General features: G+C 37.7%; 1 protein-coding gene across 7 annotated transcripts in view; it reads left to right on the forward strand.

Annotated features, from left to right (window-relative positions):
• The window catches only part of Chrdl1 (chordin like 1), a 133,591-nt gene that overhangs the window by 35,140 nt on the left and 84,591 nt on the right, over positions 1 to 13,860 (forward strand). For all 7 annotated transcript variants that reach the window (XM_074062594.1, XM_074062599.1, XM_074062598.1 and 4 more), the window contains exons 3-4: positions 2,285 to 2,397; positions 5,777 to 5,870. In XM_074062594.1, coding sequence (XP_073918695.1) covers positions 2,285 to 2,397; positions 5,777 to 5,870 — 207 coding nt within the window. The remainder of the gene's footprint in view (positions 1 to 2,284; positions 2,398 to 5,776; positions 5,871 to 13,860) is intronic.

A 13,860-nucleotide genomic window follows, 5' to 3' on the forward strand; every position in this document is an offset into this window, starting at 1 on the left:
TATCTTTCAAACATTCTATTTCATCTAAGTTGTTAAACTAACTAGCATAAAGATATGCATAATATTCCACTTTTATTTTTGTAATGCCTATGTATACCAATGAAATTTCCTCTTTTGTCCCTAACATTTGCAATTTGCGTATTCTCTTTTTAAAATCTTTGTTAGTTTTGCTAGGACTTTATCAATTTTATTGATCTCCTCAAAGAACCAGGTTTGGGTCTCAAAGATTTTTAATTTTGATATTTTGTTTTCATTGTCACTGATTTCTGTTCTTTATTATTCTTTTCTTCTGTGTTCTTTTGATCTACTTTTTTTTAGCTTTTTAAGGTGTTGATTTGAGGCTTTTCTCCATACATAATGTAAGTATTTAGTAATATGAATTTCCCTATAAGTAGTTCACTAGCTAAATCCCACCAATTGGATTTTCTGTGTTTGCATTTTCATCTAGCACAAAATACTTTCTAATTTCCTTTTTTATTTCTTCTTCAGTTCCCAGGCTGTTTATATGTCTTCAGCATGTTACAAGTGGTTGTCTTTTCATGCTGAGATTATGTGTAATATTTCTTTCCTATATATACTTTCATGATTTTATAATTGTTCTTTTGGTGTTTGTATGTTTTCAAATTTTCTACATGGAACATGTGTCAACTTTATAATTACAAAAAAATCAACTAATGTAAAAAAACTCTACGTTTAAAGCAGTTTATGATTTCAAAAGAGCTTCACTTGTCCTCCAACATTTGCTTGAGAAACAGAATCCATATTTTACAGATATCGAAAGCCAAGATTGACAAAGTTTAAATGACTTGCTTATTGTCATTCTGCAATAGTTAGTCAGGACTCATACCCAGATTTTCTGTCTCCCAGTTTATTGTTCTGAAGAAGTTAGAAATGAAGATCTGAAAAGGAAATTGGAATTCATCTTGTGGGTGGTTGGGAAGATTTAGGAAATGTATATAAGACAATAAATATGTGAGGCATTTATCTCAGGGTAGTTTTAATTACTAGTGAGGATGAGCATCTTTCCACGTTTATTCTTTATTCCCAGGAACTGCCTGTGCATGTTCTCAGATCGTTTTTTGTTAGACTTGTTGGTCTTTTACTTATTGATTTGAATGATTAAAAAAGGTTCCAATACAAATACCTTATTTATAGTCTTATTATATCTTATATATTATTTATATCTTCTCCCAGTTTCTTGATTACCTGTCTTTCCCTTACTTTTGATTTTTAGAATCAGAGAAATGCATACTGGAATGAGGAAAATTAATATGTTTGCTACAGAAAGAGTATTGGTTCATTTTGACTTTGTGTGATAGGAAGCAGGAGTTAGAGGAGGATAAGATAAGAAGATAAACCACTTGACTTGGAAATTCAGTTGTCAATTGCTTACATTTATTGGCCACAGTGTGCTAGTTCATTTGATGGATAGAGGGTAAAGAATAAATGTTGCCTACTTTTTGATGTCCCTGACAGAAAAATAAGATATGCAAAATGAGAAAGTAACATAGTATGTGCTGAAGTGTATGATGGTACAAGATAAGCTATGGCTACCAAAACTTTTATTCCAACAAAGGAAAATGTATAGTTAGAGTTAATTGGGAGTTATTTATGCAAGAAGAAGTCTGTAAGTTGAATGCTAGCAGTGGCCATGTGTAAAAATTTTTACTCATCATTTTATCCCCTAGCACTTTGTATAGTGGTTGGCAAACAGTAAGTGCTCAAATATGTAAGGATTGGATGATGTTAACATATTTAGGCAAAACCATTTATAGAGACTTAACACAAATTCTATAGCTCATTGGTTTTGTACCACCAATAAGAAGCTCTGAGGATGTTCTGATACATCTACATTTTAGACATTAGCCTACATTTCCAAAGAAAATGAACACAGCATTTTCAAATAAAGGGCACATAATATGCTCTCTAATCTTACCATTATAACTGAGCAGTTGTTAAGAGTATGGGCTTCACTGTCAGAAAGGCCTAGGTTTGAGTCCCTTCTCAGCTACTTACTGGTTATATGACTTTTGATTTCCCTCATATAGAAAAGTAATGGGAGTCATACATAACACTAATAGTAGTACCTATCTTATGAGTCACTGTGACGATCCAGTAAGGAAAGTATGCAAAACACTGAGCCAATAGTCAAGGTGATATAAATATTCACCATGCCTCTCCTCTTGTATATATACTAAAATGGATGGGATCTGTGATTGCCTTTGGTTTTTGTTACTTGGCCCATATTTTCTAACAGACATATTCTCCATCTCCTTCCTTACAGATTCAGAGACATATTGTGTGTTCCAAGACAAGAAGTACAGAGTGGGCGAGAAATGGCATCCTTACCTGGAACCTTATGGGTTGGTTTACTGTGTGAACTGCATCTGCTCAGAGGTACAGTCTTTCAGTGTGTTCCCCAGCATGCAAAATGGCTTTCAGTGTTCAGATGGGCAGAGAACATAGGTGATAAAAAGCATAAAAGAAGTTGAGAAGCATATTGCAAGGAAAAAATAAGTAGCTCTTATCTTTTTTCCACTATTCCTTTTTGGTTTGATTTTCATGGGATCTCAGTATCTGTTATGGACAGAAACAGATTGCATACTCGCTTATTGGGAGTGCATATTTTATGTTGTCTCAGCCAATAATTTTAATTCATACTGAGATTGTGAAAGCTTAGTCTTTACCTTGTGAGGATTAGTGTTGTGGCTTGGCCTTGACTCCTGTAAAGTCACTCAAAGAAGCTTTTGGACCACCTGAAAGCTATCACTGAAATAGAAAAAGCAGATATTTCCATCTTCTTTCCATGCCCTTGACCCAAAACCATTCTATCTTTCTACATAAGCCTCTATCATCATATTAGGCTTGGATTTTTCAACTTCTACCCTATTGACATTTGGAGACAGACAATTTTTGATGGAGGCTGTCCTGTGCATTGTATGATATTTAGCAACATTTCTGGCTTCTATCCACTATAGGACAATAGCACCAACCTGTTATGACAGACAAAAATGTCTCCAGACATGGTTATGTTGTCTGAGAAACAAAATCACCCTTGATGGAGAACCACTCCATTAAGCCAATTGGGAAGGGAAGCCTTGCACTATGCCTTGAGGACTGAGAATTCCGAATACAAAGAAAGAAGTTCCAAGGCCAGCCTCTTACTTGAGATCTTTTTTTTTCTATTTCTTTTATTATTCATATGTGCATACAAGGCTTGGTTCATTTCTCCCCCCTGCCCCCACCCCCTCCCTTACCACCCACTCCACCCCCTCCCTCTCCCCCCCACCCCCTCAATACCCAGCAGAAACTATTTTGCCCTTATCTCTAATTTTGTTGTAGAGAGAGTATAAGCAATAATAGGAAGGAACAAGGGGTTTTGCTGGTTGAGATAAGGATAGCTATACAGGGCATTGACTCACATTGATTTCCTGTGCGTGGGTGTTACCTTCTAGGTTAATTCTTTTTGATCTAACCTTTTCTCTAGTACCTGTTCCCCTTTTCCTATTGGCCTCAGTTGCTTTTAAGGTATCTGCTTTAGTTTCTCTGCGTTGAGGGCAACAAATGCTAGCTAATTTTTTAGGTGTCTTACCTATCCTCACCCCTCCCTTGTGTGCTCTCGCTTTTATCATGTGCTCATAGTCTAATCCCATTGTTGTGTTTGCCCTTGATCTAATGTCCACATATGAGGGAGAACATACGATTTTTGGTCTTTTGGGCCAGGCTAACCTCACTCAGAATGATGTTCTCCAATTCCATCCATTTACCAGCGAATGATAACATTTCGTTCTTCTTCATGGCTGCATAGAATTCTATTGTGTATAGATACCACATTTTCTTAATCCATTCGTCAGTGGTGCGGCATCTTGGCTGTTTCCATAACTTGGCTATTGTGAATAGTGCCTCAATAAACATGGGTGTGCAGGTGCCTCTGGAGTAACCTGTGTCACAGTGTTTTGGGTATATCCCCAAGAATGGTATTGCTGGATCAAATGGTAGATCGATGTCTAGCTTTTTAAGTAGCCTCCAAATTTTTTTCCAGAGTGGGTGTACTAGTCTACATTCCCACCAACAGTGTAAGAGGGTTCCTTTTCCCCACATCCTCGCCAACACCTGTTACTTGAGATCTTGTGTAAGGACGGCAACTTCTCCCTCATGCCCAGATGTAGCAGGAACAGTCTCTTACAAGCCTGATCCTTTTGCCATTTGAACAGAACTTGGGGCTTTCAGAATTTTGAGCATGTGGAAACCTAACTTCAGCTAATGTAAGGAGATATTAATGGTCTTTGGGATTTTAGAATTAAAATAGAGTGAGTTTTCAATCCTGGCTCTGCCACCTATGAGCCATGTTATGTTGGCTAAGTTATCTGACCTCTCTAAAATTCCTTTGGCTTCATCTTTAAAATAAGATGATAATATTAAATCTTCCATAGGTAAGGTTTAAATTCACTAATTCATGTAAAGCACTTAAAACAATGCTTAGTAAACATTCAAAAAATGTCAACTGCTATTATCATCACCATTATCATCATTATCATTGTGATTATCATTACAATTATTATTTTCAGCTCTAGAACAGAATTCAGTACACTGCAGCATTAAAGATTTAGTTTTGTTCTCAGCCAGGAGATGTGATTTCTGGTGTGCTGCAGTGATTTCATCTCCGGATGATGCTACTGGAGGAGTGTGATGCATGAGGAGCCTCTCTGGTGTTTCCAAATGTAATGTTCCAAAATTTATTCTAGAAAGCAAACTAGAAAAGAAGGGTTGTGGTAATTTTGATTTAGGTAAAAGAAGCCTGCCTCTTTAAATGGCTAGGACATGTATTAAATAGAGCATCTCGTAACTGATTAACTACCTGGTATGGCATTATTTTGTCAGATTCTTGACCCAACACATTGGAGATGGACAGCTAACCCTTGGAGGCTAAGGATTTGATGTCTGCAAGGCATTGAAAATGTTAATATGATCCCAATGCCAACATCTCATGCACTAGCATCTTTTCTTTCTCCATGCCCATCACCAGCCTTTCTCCTCATATCAGCCTAATAGATACAAGTAACCCTTGCTTCAAGTGAATTATGGATAGGAAATGCAAAAGTAAAATACATTTCCAAAGTCTTCCTTTGTTTTAGGAATGGCTGAGAGCTGTCAGAGCTAGAGATCATGTAACTTGAAATCAGGCAGGGACCCAGTTGACCCACCCAGGCATATTAGCTAATCAGCTCAATTCCCAGCTCTAGCTTGTTCTCAGAAAAATGTTGGCTGAAAAGAGAAATGAGGGGAGGAATCACTCAGCCTACTGGACCAAGGCAGAGTCATGTAGAATCCAGGATTCATGTGCTAAGGATGCCTTCTTATGTAGGGGTGGGTAGCAGCTCAGGGGACCCATTACTCATTATCCCTTCCCTTTTGTGGCACCAGGCAGGTGATTACGAAACCAGAACAGGCTCTTGGAAAAGACATATAGCTAGAACTGGGGAAGGGTAGAAATGCCACAGAGCCAGGCCAGAGGAACCCTCCCACAATTAATAGAAGGCTTTGAAAACTGGAGCAGCAGTGATCCCAGCCTTAGAAAAATATGCCAATAAGCTTTCATCCAACCCAACAGAGGTGCTAGTGATGAGAAAAAAGAGAAAGTGCTGATTGCATTCAGCTTCTTGGGGAATGCGTTATTCACTGTCTGGATGAGTCCCTGAATGACTGTTTCCCAAACTGGCATGATCCCAGTGACCTTTGAAAGACATTTCTTTTTTCTTGGTGCCTTCTCTTTCAGAACGGGAATGTGCTTTGCAGCCGAGTCAGATGTCCAAGTCTTCATTGCCTCTCTCCTGTGCATATTCCTCATCTGTGCTGCCCTCGCTGCCCAGGTAAATGAATTCTCCTTCTTCCCTCTTCACCCAACCCAACCCATCTCCCCAGAAGAGAAACTTCCAGAAAAAAATAACAATAGGACACTTTTAGGCAGGCCAAACTGGCCCCTAAAACTGTTTATAGCCCAAGGAGAACACATTATATGCTCTAATCAGTTATTGGGTACATTGTAACAAATTTTCATTGGGTTTTCAATCATTTGAAGGGGAAGGTCAATTGAGGGAAGGGAACCATAGCCATAAACAGCCTCTTCCTGCTATGGTAGTGGGCATCAGGGGAATTGTAGCATTGTGGCTCATGCCCCATTCACTTGGTGTTGGAATTGCATCCAAGCATAGCTTCAAAATGATGAGGGGCTGTGCATAAATCAAAGGAGCTGACCCAGTGAGGTTTATGGCTATATAAAGCTGCCTGCCTGCTGAATAGTCACCTCCCTCAGACTGCACAGTTATTATGTTAAGAGCAACTCTGGGGGAGCCAAGAGGCGACTTTTTCATAAGGCTGTTAGGACGTCTACTTTCACAACTTGTGGTTAGGGTATTTTTTCTGAAGCAGGGGCTCCCTCAATGATACTTTGTTCCCTCTGACTGGGGCCTAGTTCCCACACAAAGGCATAGAAGCATGGACTGATTCTGAGGATGAATGTTGGCCCAGCAGCAGTCCTAAAGAAAGCTATGTGATGCTGTTGGGTCTACAAAGTAGAAGCCTTGTCACCCTGAAGGTGGATTCTATTTCCCTGTAAGACAGAGTTCTTGAGGTAGAAGTTCCTGAGTGGATTTTAGGGAGTCAGCAAACCCTTTAAAATTAATGGCAGTTTTTTCATGTACTGTGTACAGATGTAAATTCCTTTACAGAAGATCTGTAGCTTTATTTATATTCCTACTGGTATTTCTTTGTAAGGTATACGTTCCTGTATCAGTAAATACACTTGAATGAACAAAAGAATGATCTTTTGTCATTCTTTCCCAGATGACAAAAGATCATCTCAGGTTTGTCTGCATATTGGCAATGATAGAATATGCTTCAAGATATGAGAGAGTAATTTGGCATATAACCAATCTGAAACTTTTGGAGGTTTTTGTAATAAATTCCTATAGAGACTTTCTGGTTTTGTGTATATTTGCTTCTATTTAAACTAAATTACAAGGGTGTGGTATGCAAGGGACTCTGGTAAATGGGACCAATACTTCTGGTAAAATGCTTACTCTACAGAGGTATTTTTTTCAACCTGCCAGGTAGCCTATCAAAACCCTTTATAAAATCTTTATTTCCCGGAAGTCTCCAAAAGTGGCTTATTGTCATAGGAACTTGTCTGAACCACTGAATAGAAATTGTTCTGTGGGAAGAAGGTTGAGGCATAACCCAGACAAGGAGCATAGAGCAGATAGGGCATGGAGTGGAGCGTAACTGTCAAATACCCCAGCTGCCTGAGATGCAGCTGGTATGAAACAATATTGAAGAAAAAAAGGCTAGCTGTTATTTTAAGGAAAAAAGGAAGTGTTAAAAGAATTGAAATCATAAATCCCAGAGAGAAAATTGAAAGAAATAAGTCTTTAAGACTTAAATCGCTCATTTTATGGAGTGTAGAAACAAGCTTTTATTTTTCTTTTCCTTCTTGCTCTTGCAGCTCACTTTTTTTGTGAGTTCATTTTTCTTCGTGTTAACTATGCAAGCTCTCACTGTGGGTACTAGTGTTAAAGTTCTCTAATCCTTATATGCAAAATTGGCTTAATTTTGTCCTTATTCTTGAGTGACAATTTGGCTGGTTATAAAATTATAGGTGCATGTTCATTTTCTCTCAGCACTTTGAAGATAGTACTAAATGGCTTGGTGACTATTTTTTTCTGTGTGGATAAGAAGTCTGCTGTTTGATATAGTTCTTTTGTAGGTCTTTTTGTTTTCTCCTTCTGGCTGTTAAGATTTTCTTTTTTTCTTTGATGCACACAATGAGATGTGCAAATGTGTGATTTACGTTTTTTTAGCATGCTTCACATGATTTTTTTCAGCCAAAAGACTTAAATATCTCTTCAATTTTTAGTCATTTTGTGAAAATTGCCTTTTTCCTTCTATCTTTTTTCTCACTGTCAAAATTATCTTTGATGTATGTTTTTGCATCTCATTTATCATCTATGTCTTTTAATGTCTCCTTTAGTTTTTTCCATCTTGGTTTACTCTCCATAATGATATCACTTCTCTATCTTTCAATTCATGAATTCTTTTCGTGATTTCTATTCAGGCCTTGTGTTGGGTTTTCTTTGTTTTACCTTCAATAACTATATTTCTTTCAAGTTTTAAATTATTTTAAAAAATATCTGCATGTTGCTATGTTTTAATCCACTTACTGTTTCTTGAGATCTTACTCTCTTTTTTATTTCTTTAAAGTATTTGAAGGCTAAAGTGCATTTTAGATTATTCAAATACTTATATTTTTCAGATGGAAATTCTGACCCTTTTAGGGTTTCTTTATAGCTTTTCTTAGTTCTGCAATTTTCTTGGTTTTCTAGTTTTTGTTTAAAAGCACATTATCCGTGGGGATTTTGTCTTGCATGAGTCTCTCCTTCCTTATGGAATGGTTATTATAGCTGTAAACTAGGTCGTGTATTGGTGTCTAAGCTTAGGCCCCTCATGCCTGGACAGTCTGTTTCTACCTCCATTGTCATGTTCAGTGCTAGTCCCTAATAATGATCTTTGAACTAGGACCTCAGCTACAGTTACCTACCTTGAGCAGTCAGTACATTTTAGTGAAAAACATTGGTGTGCAGAACTATTTTAGCCCCTTTTAATGTGTGGGGAATATGACCATATGTCCCAGATGTGTTAATTAGCTTTTAGTCACTGTGGCAACATACCTGAGAAAATCAACTTGAAGGAGGAATTTTTATTTTGACTCACAGTTTCAGAGGCTCAGCCGATGGTTGCTTGTCCCTGTTGCCTTTGGGCCTATGGTGAGACAGAACATCATGACTGGGAATGTGTGGTAGAGGAAATTGCTCACACATAGCATCCAGGAAGGGGAGAGAGAGAGAGAGAAGGAGAGAGAGAGAGAGAGAAAGAGAGAGAGAGAGAGAGAGAGAAAGTCTCAATATCTCCTTCCTTCAAAGGCTTCTTTCCACTAGTCCTTACCTCCCTAAGGGATCTATACCTCCCAGTGGTACTACTACAAGTTGGTGACAAAGCCTTCAACACATGGCCTTCAACACATGTCCCCTTTGGGAGACTCTTAAGACCCATACCATAATGCCAGCTTTACACAGGTTGCCAAGTATAGGCTCCTTAGCTGTCCAGCCCCACCTATTTGTACCTAGTCACAGCAGCCAATAGACCATCTAGTTTTAGCCCTCATTTATTACTGTACCTTCTTCATATGCTTCATTCCATAGTTTCATTTTGGTTTTTATGATTTTTCAGTTTTAAAGTATCATTCATTTATCTTTCTAGTTCGTGTGTCATTGCTCTTCTTTATCTAGAAAAAGAACAGAGTTTCTCATGTGCTCTCTTTGCCATATTGAAACAGAATTCAATCAGCTATTCTTTCTTTTTTCTCAAAATAAAAGAAAATGGGTTTAAATCACAGCAGGGTAAAACAAGGTTTGATAAAAGGAGGAACATTGGGACATAAACATGGCTAAATCTTACAACAAATTGCTAAGAAGTATGTTAGTTTCTTTACTGAATATTTCTAGAAATAATACACACCCACCTATGTGAGATAGTGTTGGCATAGTCCTGCTTTGAGACAGGGCAATGGATGTGATGACTCCTCTGTATTCTTTCCACCCCAGTGGTTATTAGGAATGAAGAAACTCTTGCCTTCAGGGCCACAGAAATATTTGGTCAAAGGAAGAAGCACTGGTTTCTGTATTTACCCAATAGAAGACACTATGATGGAAATATTCTCACTTAAAATGGGATATTTAAAGCCAAGATGATGAACAAGCTCTATATCTAAACAGAAAAACTAGTGAGAAATATATCTAAGCTAGTGGTTTTACATACTGTCCTACAACAGTATAACACAGGGGAAGCAATCACCTAGGTAGTGGCAAATATGCTGGGAGGGTCCTGCCTACCCTACTTAAACGTCATTTTCTGTTGGAAAACACAGAAGAACCATCTTGTCCCATTTGTTTTTGTGTTTCCCATAGTTCTTACTTTCTAAACTCCTCACCCTTAAATTTTCTAAGACTCCTACCTGTATTTGAGGTTGTCTTCTAAAGCTCTTGCTAAGCAATGAAAATCAGAGTATGCAGACTGTTTTCCACGAATTTCCAGAAAGAAATCTACACTGATTCCTATGAACAGCAAATTAATTTTTTTTCAGCAGCACTTGTCCAAGTCTCCATGGCAAAGGTCAAGTCTTGGTCACATACCATAGGACTCTACTGGGTCCAAAGAAGCTGATTTTCTATGGAGGCTGGGAAATTCTTTTTTTTTTTTTTTGACAGCACTAGGGTTTGAACCCAGGGCCTCATGTTTGCTGGGCAGGTGCTGTTACAGCTTGAGCCACTCTGCCAGCCCAAGGCTGGGACATTCTTTATGGAAAAGTCAAACCTGCACAGGAGTCCTGAAGGTCATTATTTTCATCCTGGTCTCAAAGCAGGACTTTATGTGGTCTCTGATAATTAGAAATTTGTAGGAATGAAATTCCCTATCTTCTTTTTGGGGAAATAAAGTATTAAAAGGAGGAGGGAGAGAAAAACAATATGACTTCTTTCCTTTTGTTTTTTATATATAATTTTATCACCAAAGGAAGACTTTTCTACTGACTAGAAGCCCAAATTGTGATATTATCTAAGGGGTTTTTTATGGTCATTGCACTGAAAATTTGCTATTGAGAATTAATAAATTTGGGTTCTCTTGGAAGTATTACAGCATTACTGTGTTATTAAAGAGCTGTTATAAAATTGCCAAAATAACTGATTTGATCTGGTTACTGGAGATGTAAACCACACTGTTTCCTTTTGGCGAGGTGTGAAAAAGTTTGGCTCTGTGACATGGTTTTATTAGGGGTAGTGACAGTGTGGCTTAGCCAAGAAAGGCACTCCTCACCCAGTCTTTTAAATTCCAGATGGGATAACAAAATGACCTTTCCAGTGGTGCACTATGCTCCCATAAGGAGAAGACTGGAAGCCTTATGTCATTTATCTTTTAACAGTAGTTGGCTTGTGAGTGAGGTAACAAACACAGACATTTCTGCTATAGTACAGTATGTGCATTTCTGAAAATCCTCAAATTCTGCATCACTGTACACTGAAAATAACAGGGCTTTAAGGAAAAACAAGATTGCAGAAAACCACTCAAAACTTAGGAAAGTTTGTAACCAGAATACTAACAAAACAATTATACAATAAAATACCACCACAGTTTAAAAGGTGGCTTATGTTTGCAATAAATCAAAGAATATTACTGGAAATACAGACTTCACCTTTTAAAATGGTGACACTGGCTTGAAGGAAGAAGGTGTAAGGAAGGATTGAGGTTGCTGAGTTATACAAACAAGAGAAAAATGCACAAATAGTTTTTGATGGCTTGCTGGCTTTAGCTGAGCTAATGTACTTAGCATTCAGCTTCTATCACTTGGTAGTACAAATATTAATTTTCTTGGAAAAATCATGTATAAATGAAGTCTGTTTCTCTTTCATATCAACCTCATTCCTTTTTTTAACACACATAAACAGATTTACGTTGTACAAGTCCAAATCCACTCTGTAGCAGAAACAGACTACATGAGATAAGGTAGATACATATTGTTTGACCTTTGACAGTTTAGAGAGAGGGGGTTGAAGGTCGCATGACCACTCAGAATCTGTTTTTTGATCTTTCGACACTGACCCTGTATATTTTGTTCTGTTTCTCTCACCCCCATATTTATCTTAAAAGGGGGACTAGGTCTATGGCTCCGTCTGTGATTTCCAGTGTTAGAGTGACCAAGGAGTGAGGCCTTGTTTTTGCTCCCTCTAGTTTGTTTAGGGCAAAAGTTCAAGGGAGGGGTATTTATTTTTATTATGGCAAAGTGCACACAGCATAAAATTTATCATTTAAAAGTACAATTCAGTGGCATTAAGAACATTTATAATGTTGTGCAACCATCATTACGCAGTCGCTTCTCATTCCCCTTTCCGCGGCTCCTGGCAACCACTAATTTACTTTTTATCTCTGTAGATTTGCCAGTCTGGATTTCATATGAATGGAATCATATAGTAGGTGGTCATTTGCTTCTTGTTTCTTTCACTTAGCATAATGTCTTCAAGACTCTCATCCAAATTGTAGCATGTGCCAGTACTTCATTCCTTTTTATGGCTGAATAATATTCAATTGTGTGATTATACCACTTTGCTTTATCCATTCATCATTTAGTGGTTATTTGGGTTGTTTCCACCCTTTGCTTTGAATAATGCTGCTATGCACATTTGGGTGCAAGTTTTTTTGTGTGGCATGTGTGTTCAGTTCTTGTTGGTATATAACTATGAATGGAATTTCTGTGTCATGCAGTAATTCCACGTTGAACATATTGGAAAATCTCTCCTCAATTTTAAAGCAGCTCTATCTTTTGGTTCATCTCAAGTATCTGCTGCCAGCCATCATCATGGCTGTTGTTGATTTGCTGCTGTGGTCATTGTCCGGGTCTGAACTCCACTTCATTCTCCTCTCTTATTCTCTTCTGAATTCTGTGTGGACCTGCCTCTTGGATTTTATTGAAAAGGTCCATTACTTTTAAATAATAAAAGCCAATTAGGTTATTCTTGTCCTTTAGCAGGTGACTACTGTAGCTACAGTATGCAAGATGATCTATCAGGGGCCATTTCTTTGCCTACAAAAGATTGGTGTATTTAAAACAAAGCAAAACAAAACAAAAAAAACCTCTTGGTAGATGTGGCAGTTCATACTTGTAATCCCAGAATTCTGAAGGACTAATGCAGGAGGATCATGAATTTGAGACCAGCCTCACCCTATCATTGTTGTTGTTCTTATATTGTTTCTTGAGGGTTGCCAAAAGAGATGTCCACCTCCGTATCTAAATGACTGTTCTCTCTGACTCCTTTAACTGTCTTCCATGCTCTATTTTCATTATTTTTCTCATACCCTGGCCAGTCCTTGCACACTTAGCAAAGTATGACGGGTCAAAAGTCTTTCCAGGAAAGTGGCATCCAATGTGCTTCCTACCAGGAGAGGTCATCTTTAACCCTGTGGATTTTTTTTTCTTTTTACAAATGTGATTTCCTATTAGCATTCCAGATGTCCTGTATCATATGAGAATAAGACTTTCAGGAAAAATGTGGTCTTCCATCATGGTAGAACAGAGCTCCTCAGAAGACATTAACTAAAGATGATGAAGGTAGCACCTCATTAAGAGGTTTGTCCTAAATAAATCTTCCATTTGCTTTTCGTACTCAAGAAATTTTCACCATTATAATTACTTTGCTGGCTTTATATAGTGCTGACCAAAGTTTGCTCTAAAGGAACATGTATTTATGGGATGGCAATAGTGTTTACTAGGGAAAACATTTATAGGGTCAAATAAATTTGAAAGTTTCTAAATTAGAGAAACTTAAACAGGTTACTTTCAATACAGGACTTCTCAGAGCCTTTCAGATATCAATACACATTATGAATCTATCTGAGAGGTATATAGGATGTGGTATTTTCCAAACTTATTCAGTCATAGGACTTATTTTTTTTGTAGAGAACTTTACAGGATTTGTGTTCTTTTATATGTTTTAGGAAGTGTTGGATTATGCCATTTAATTCCCAGAAGTTATTCATGTTATAGCAATAAAGATACTCTATTGGTAAATACAGTATCTTAGCTTGAAGGAGTCCATAAGTGTGTGTATGGTGGGGGGGCAGGTCATTTTTGCACAAGACCCAAAGCTAATGCTACTCAAAGTTTAACATACTTAAGGGTAAGCTTGGGAAATTTGGTTGAAAGATGACTCCCAGTCCGTATACTAAAAATTCTGATTCAGTTAGGTTACACTGAGTCTC

The sequence above is a fragment of the Castor canadensis genome, chromosome X (genome assembly GCF_047511655.1).
Source record: "Castor canadensis chromosome X, mCasCan1.hap1v2, whole genome shotgun sequence".
Lineage (NCBI taxonomy): Eukaryota > Metazoa > Chordata > Mammalia > Rodentia > Castoridae > Castor > Castor canadensis.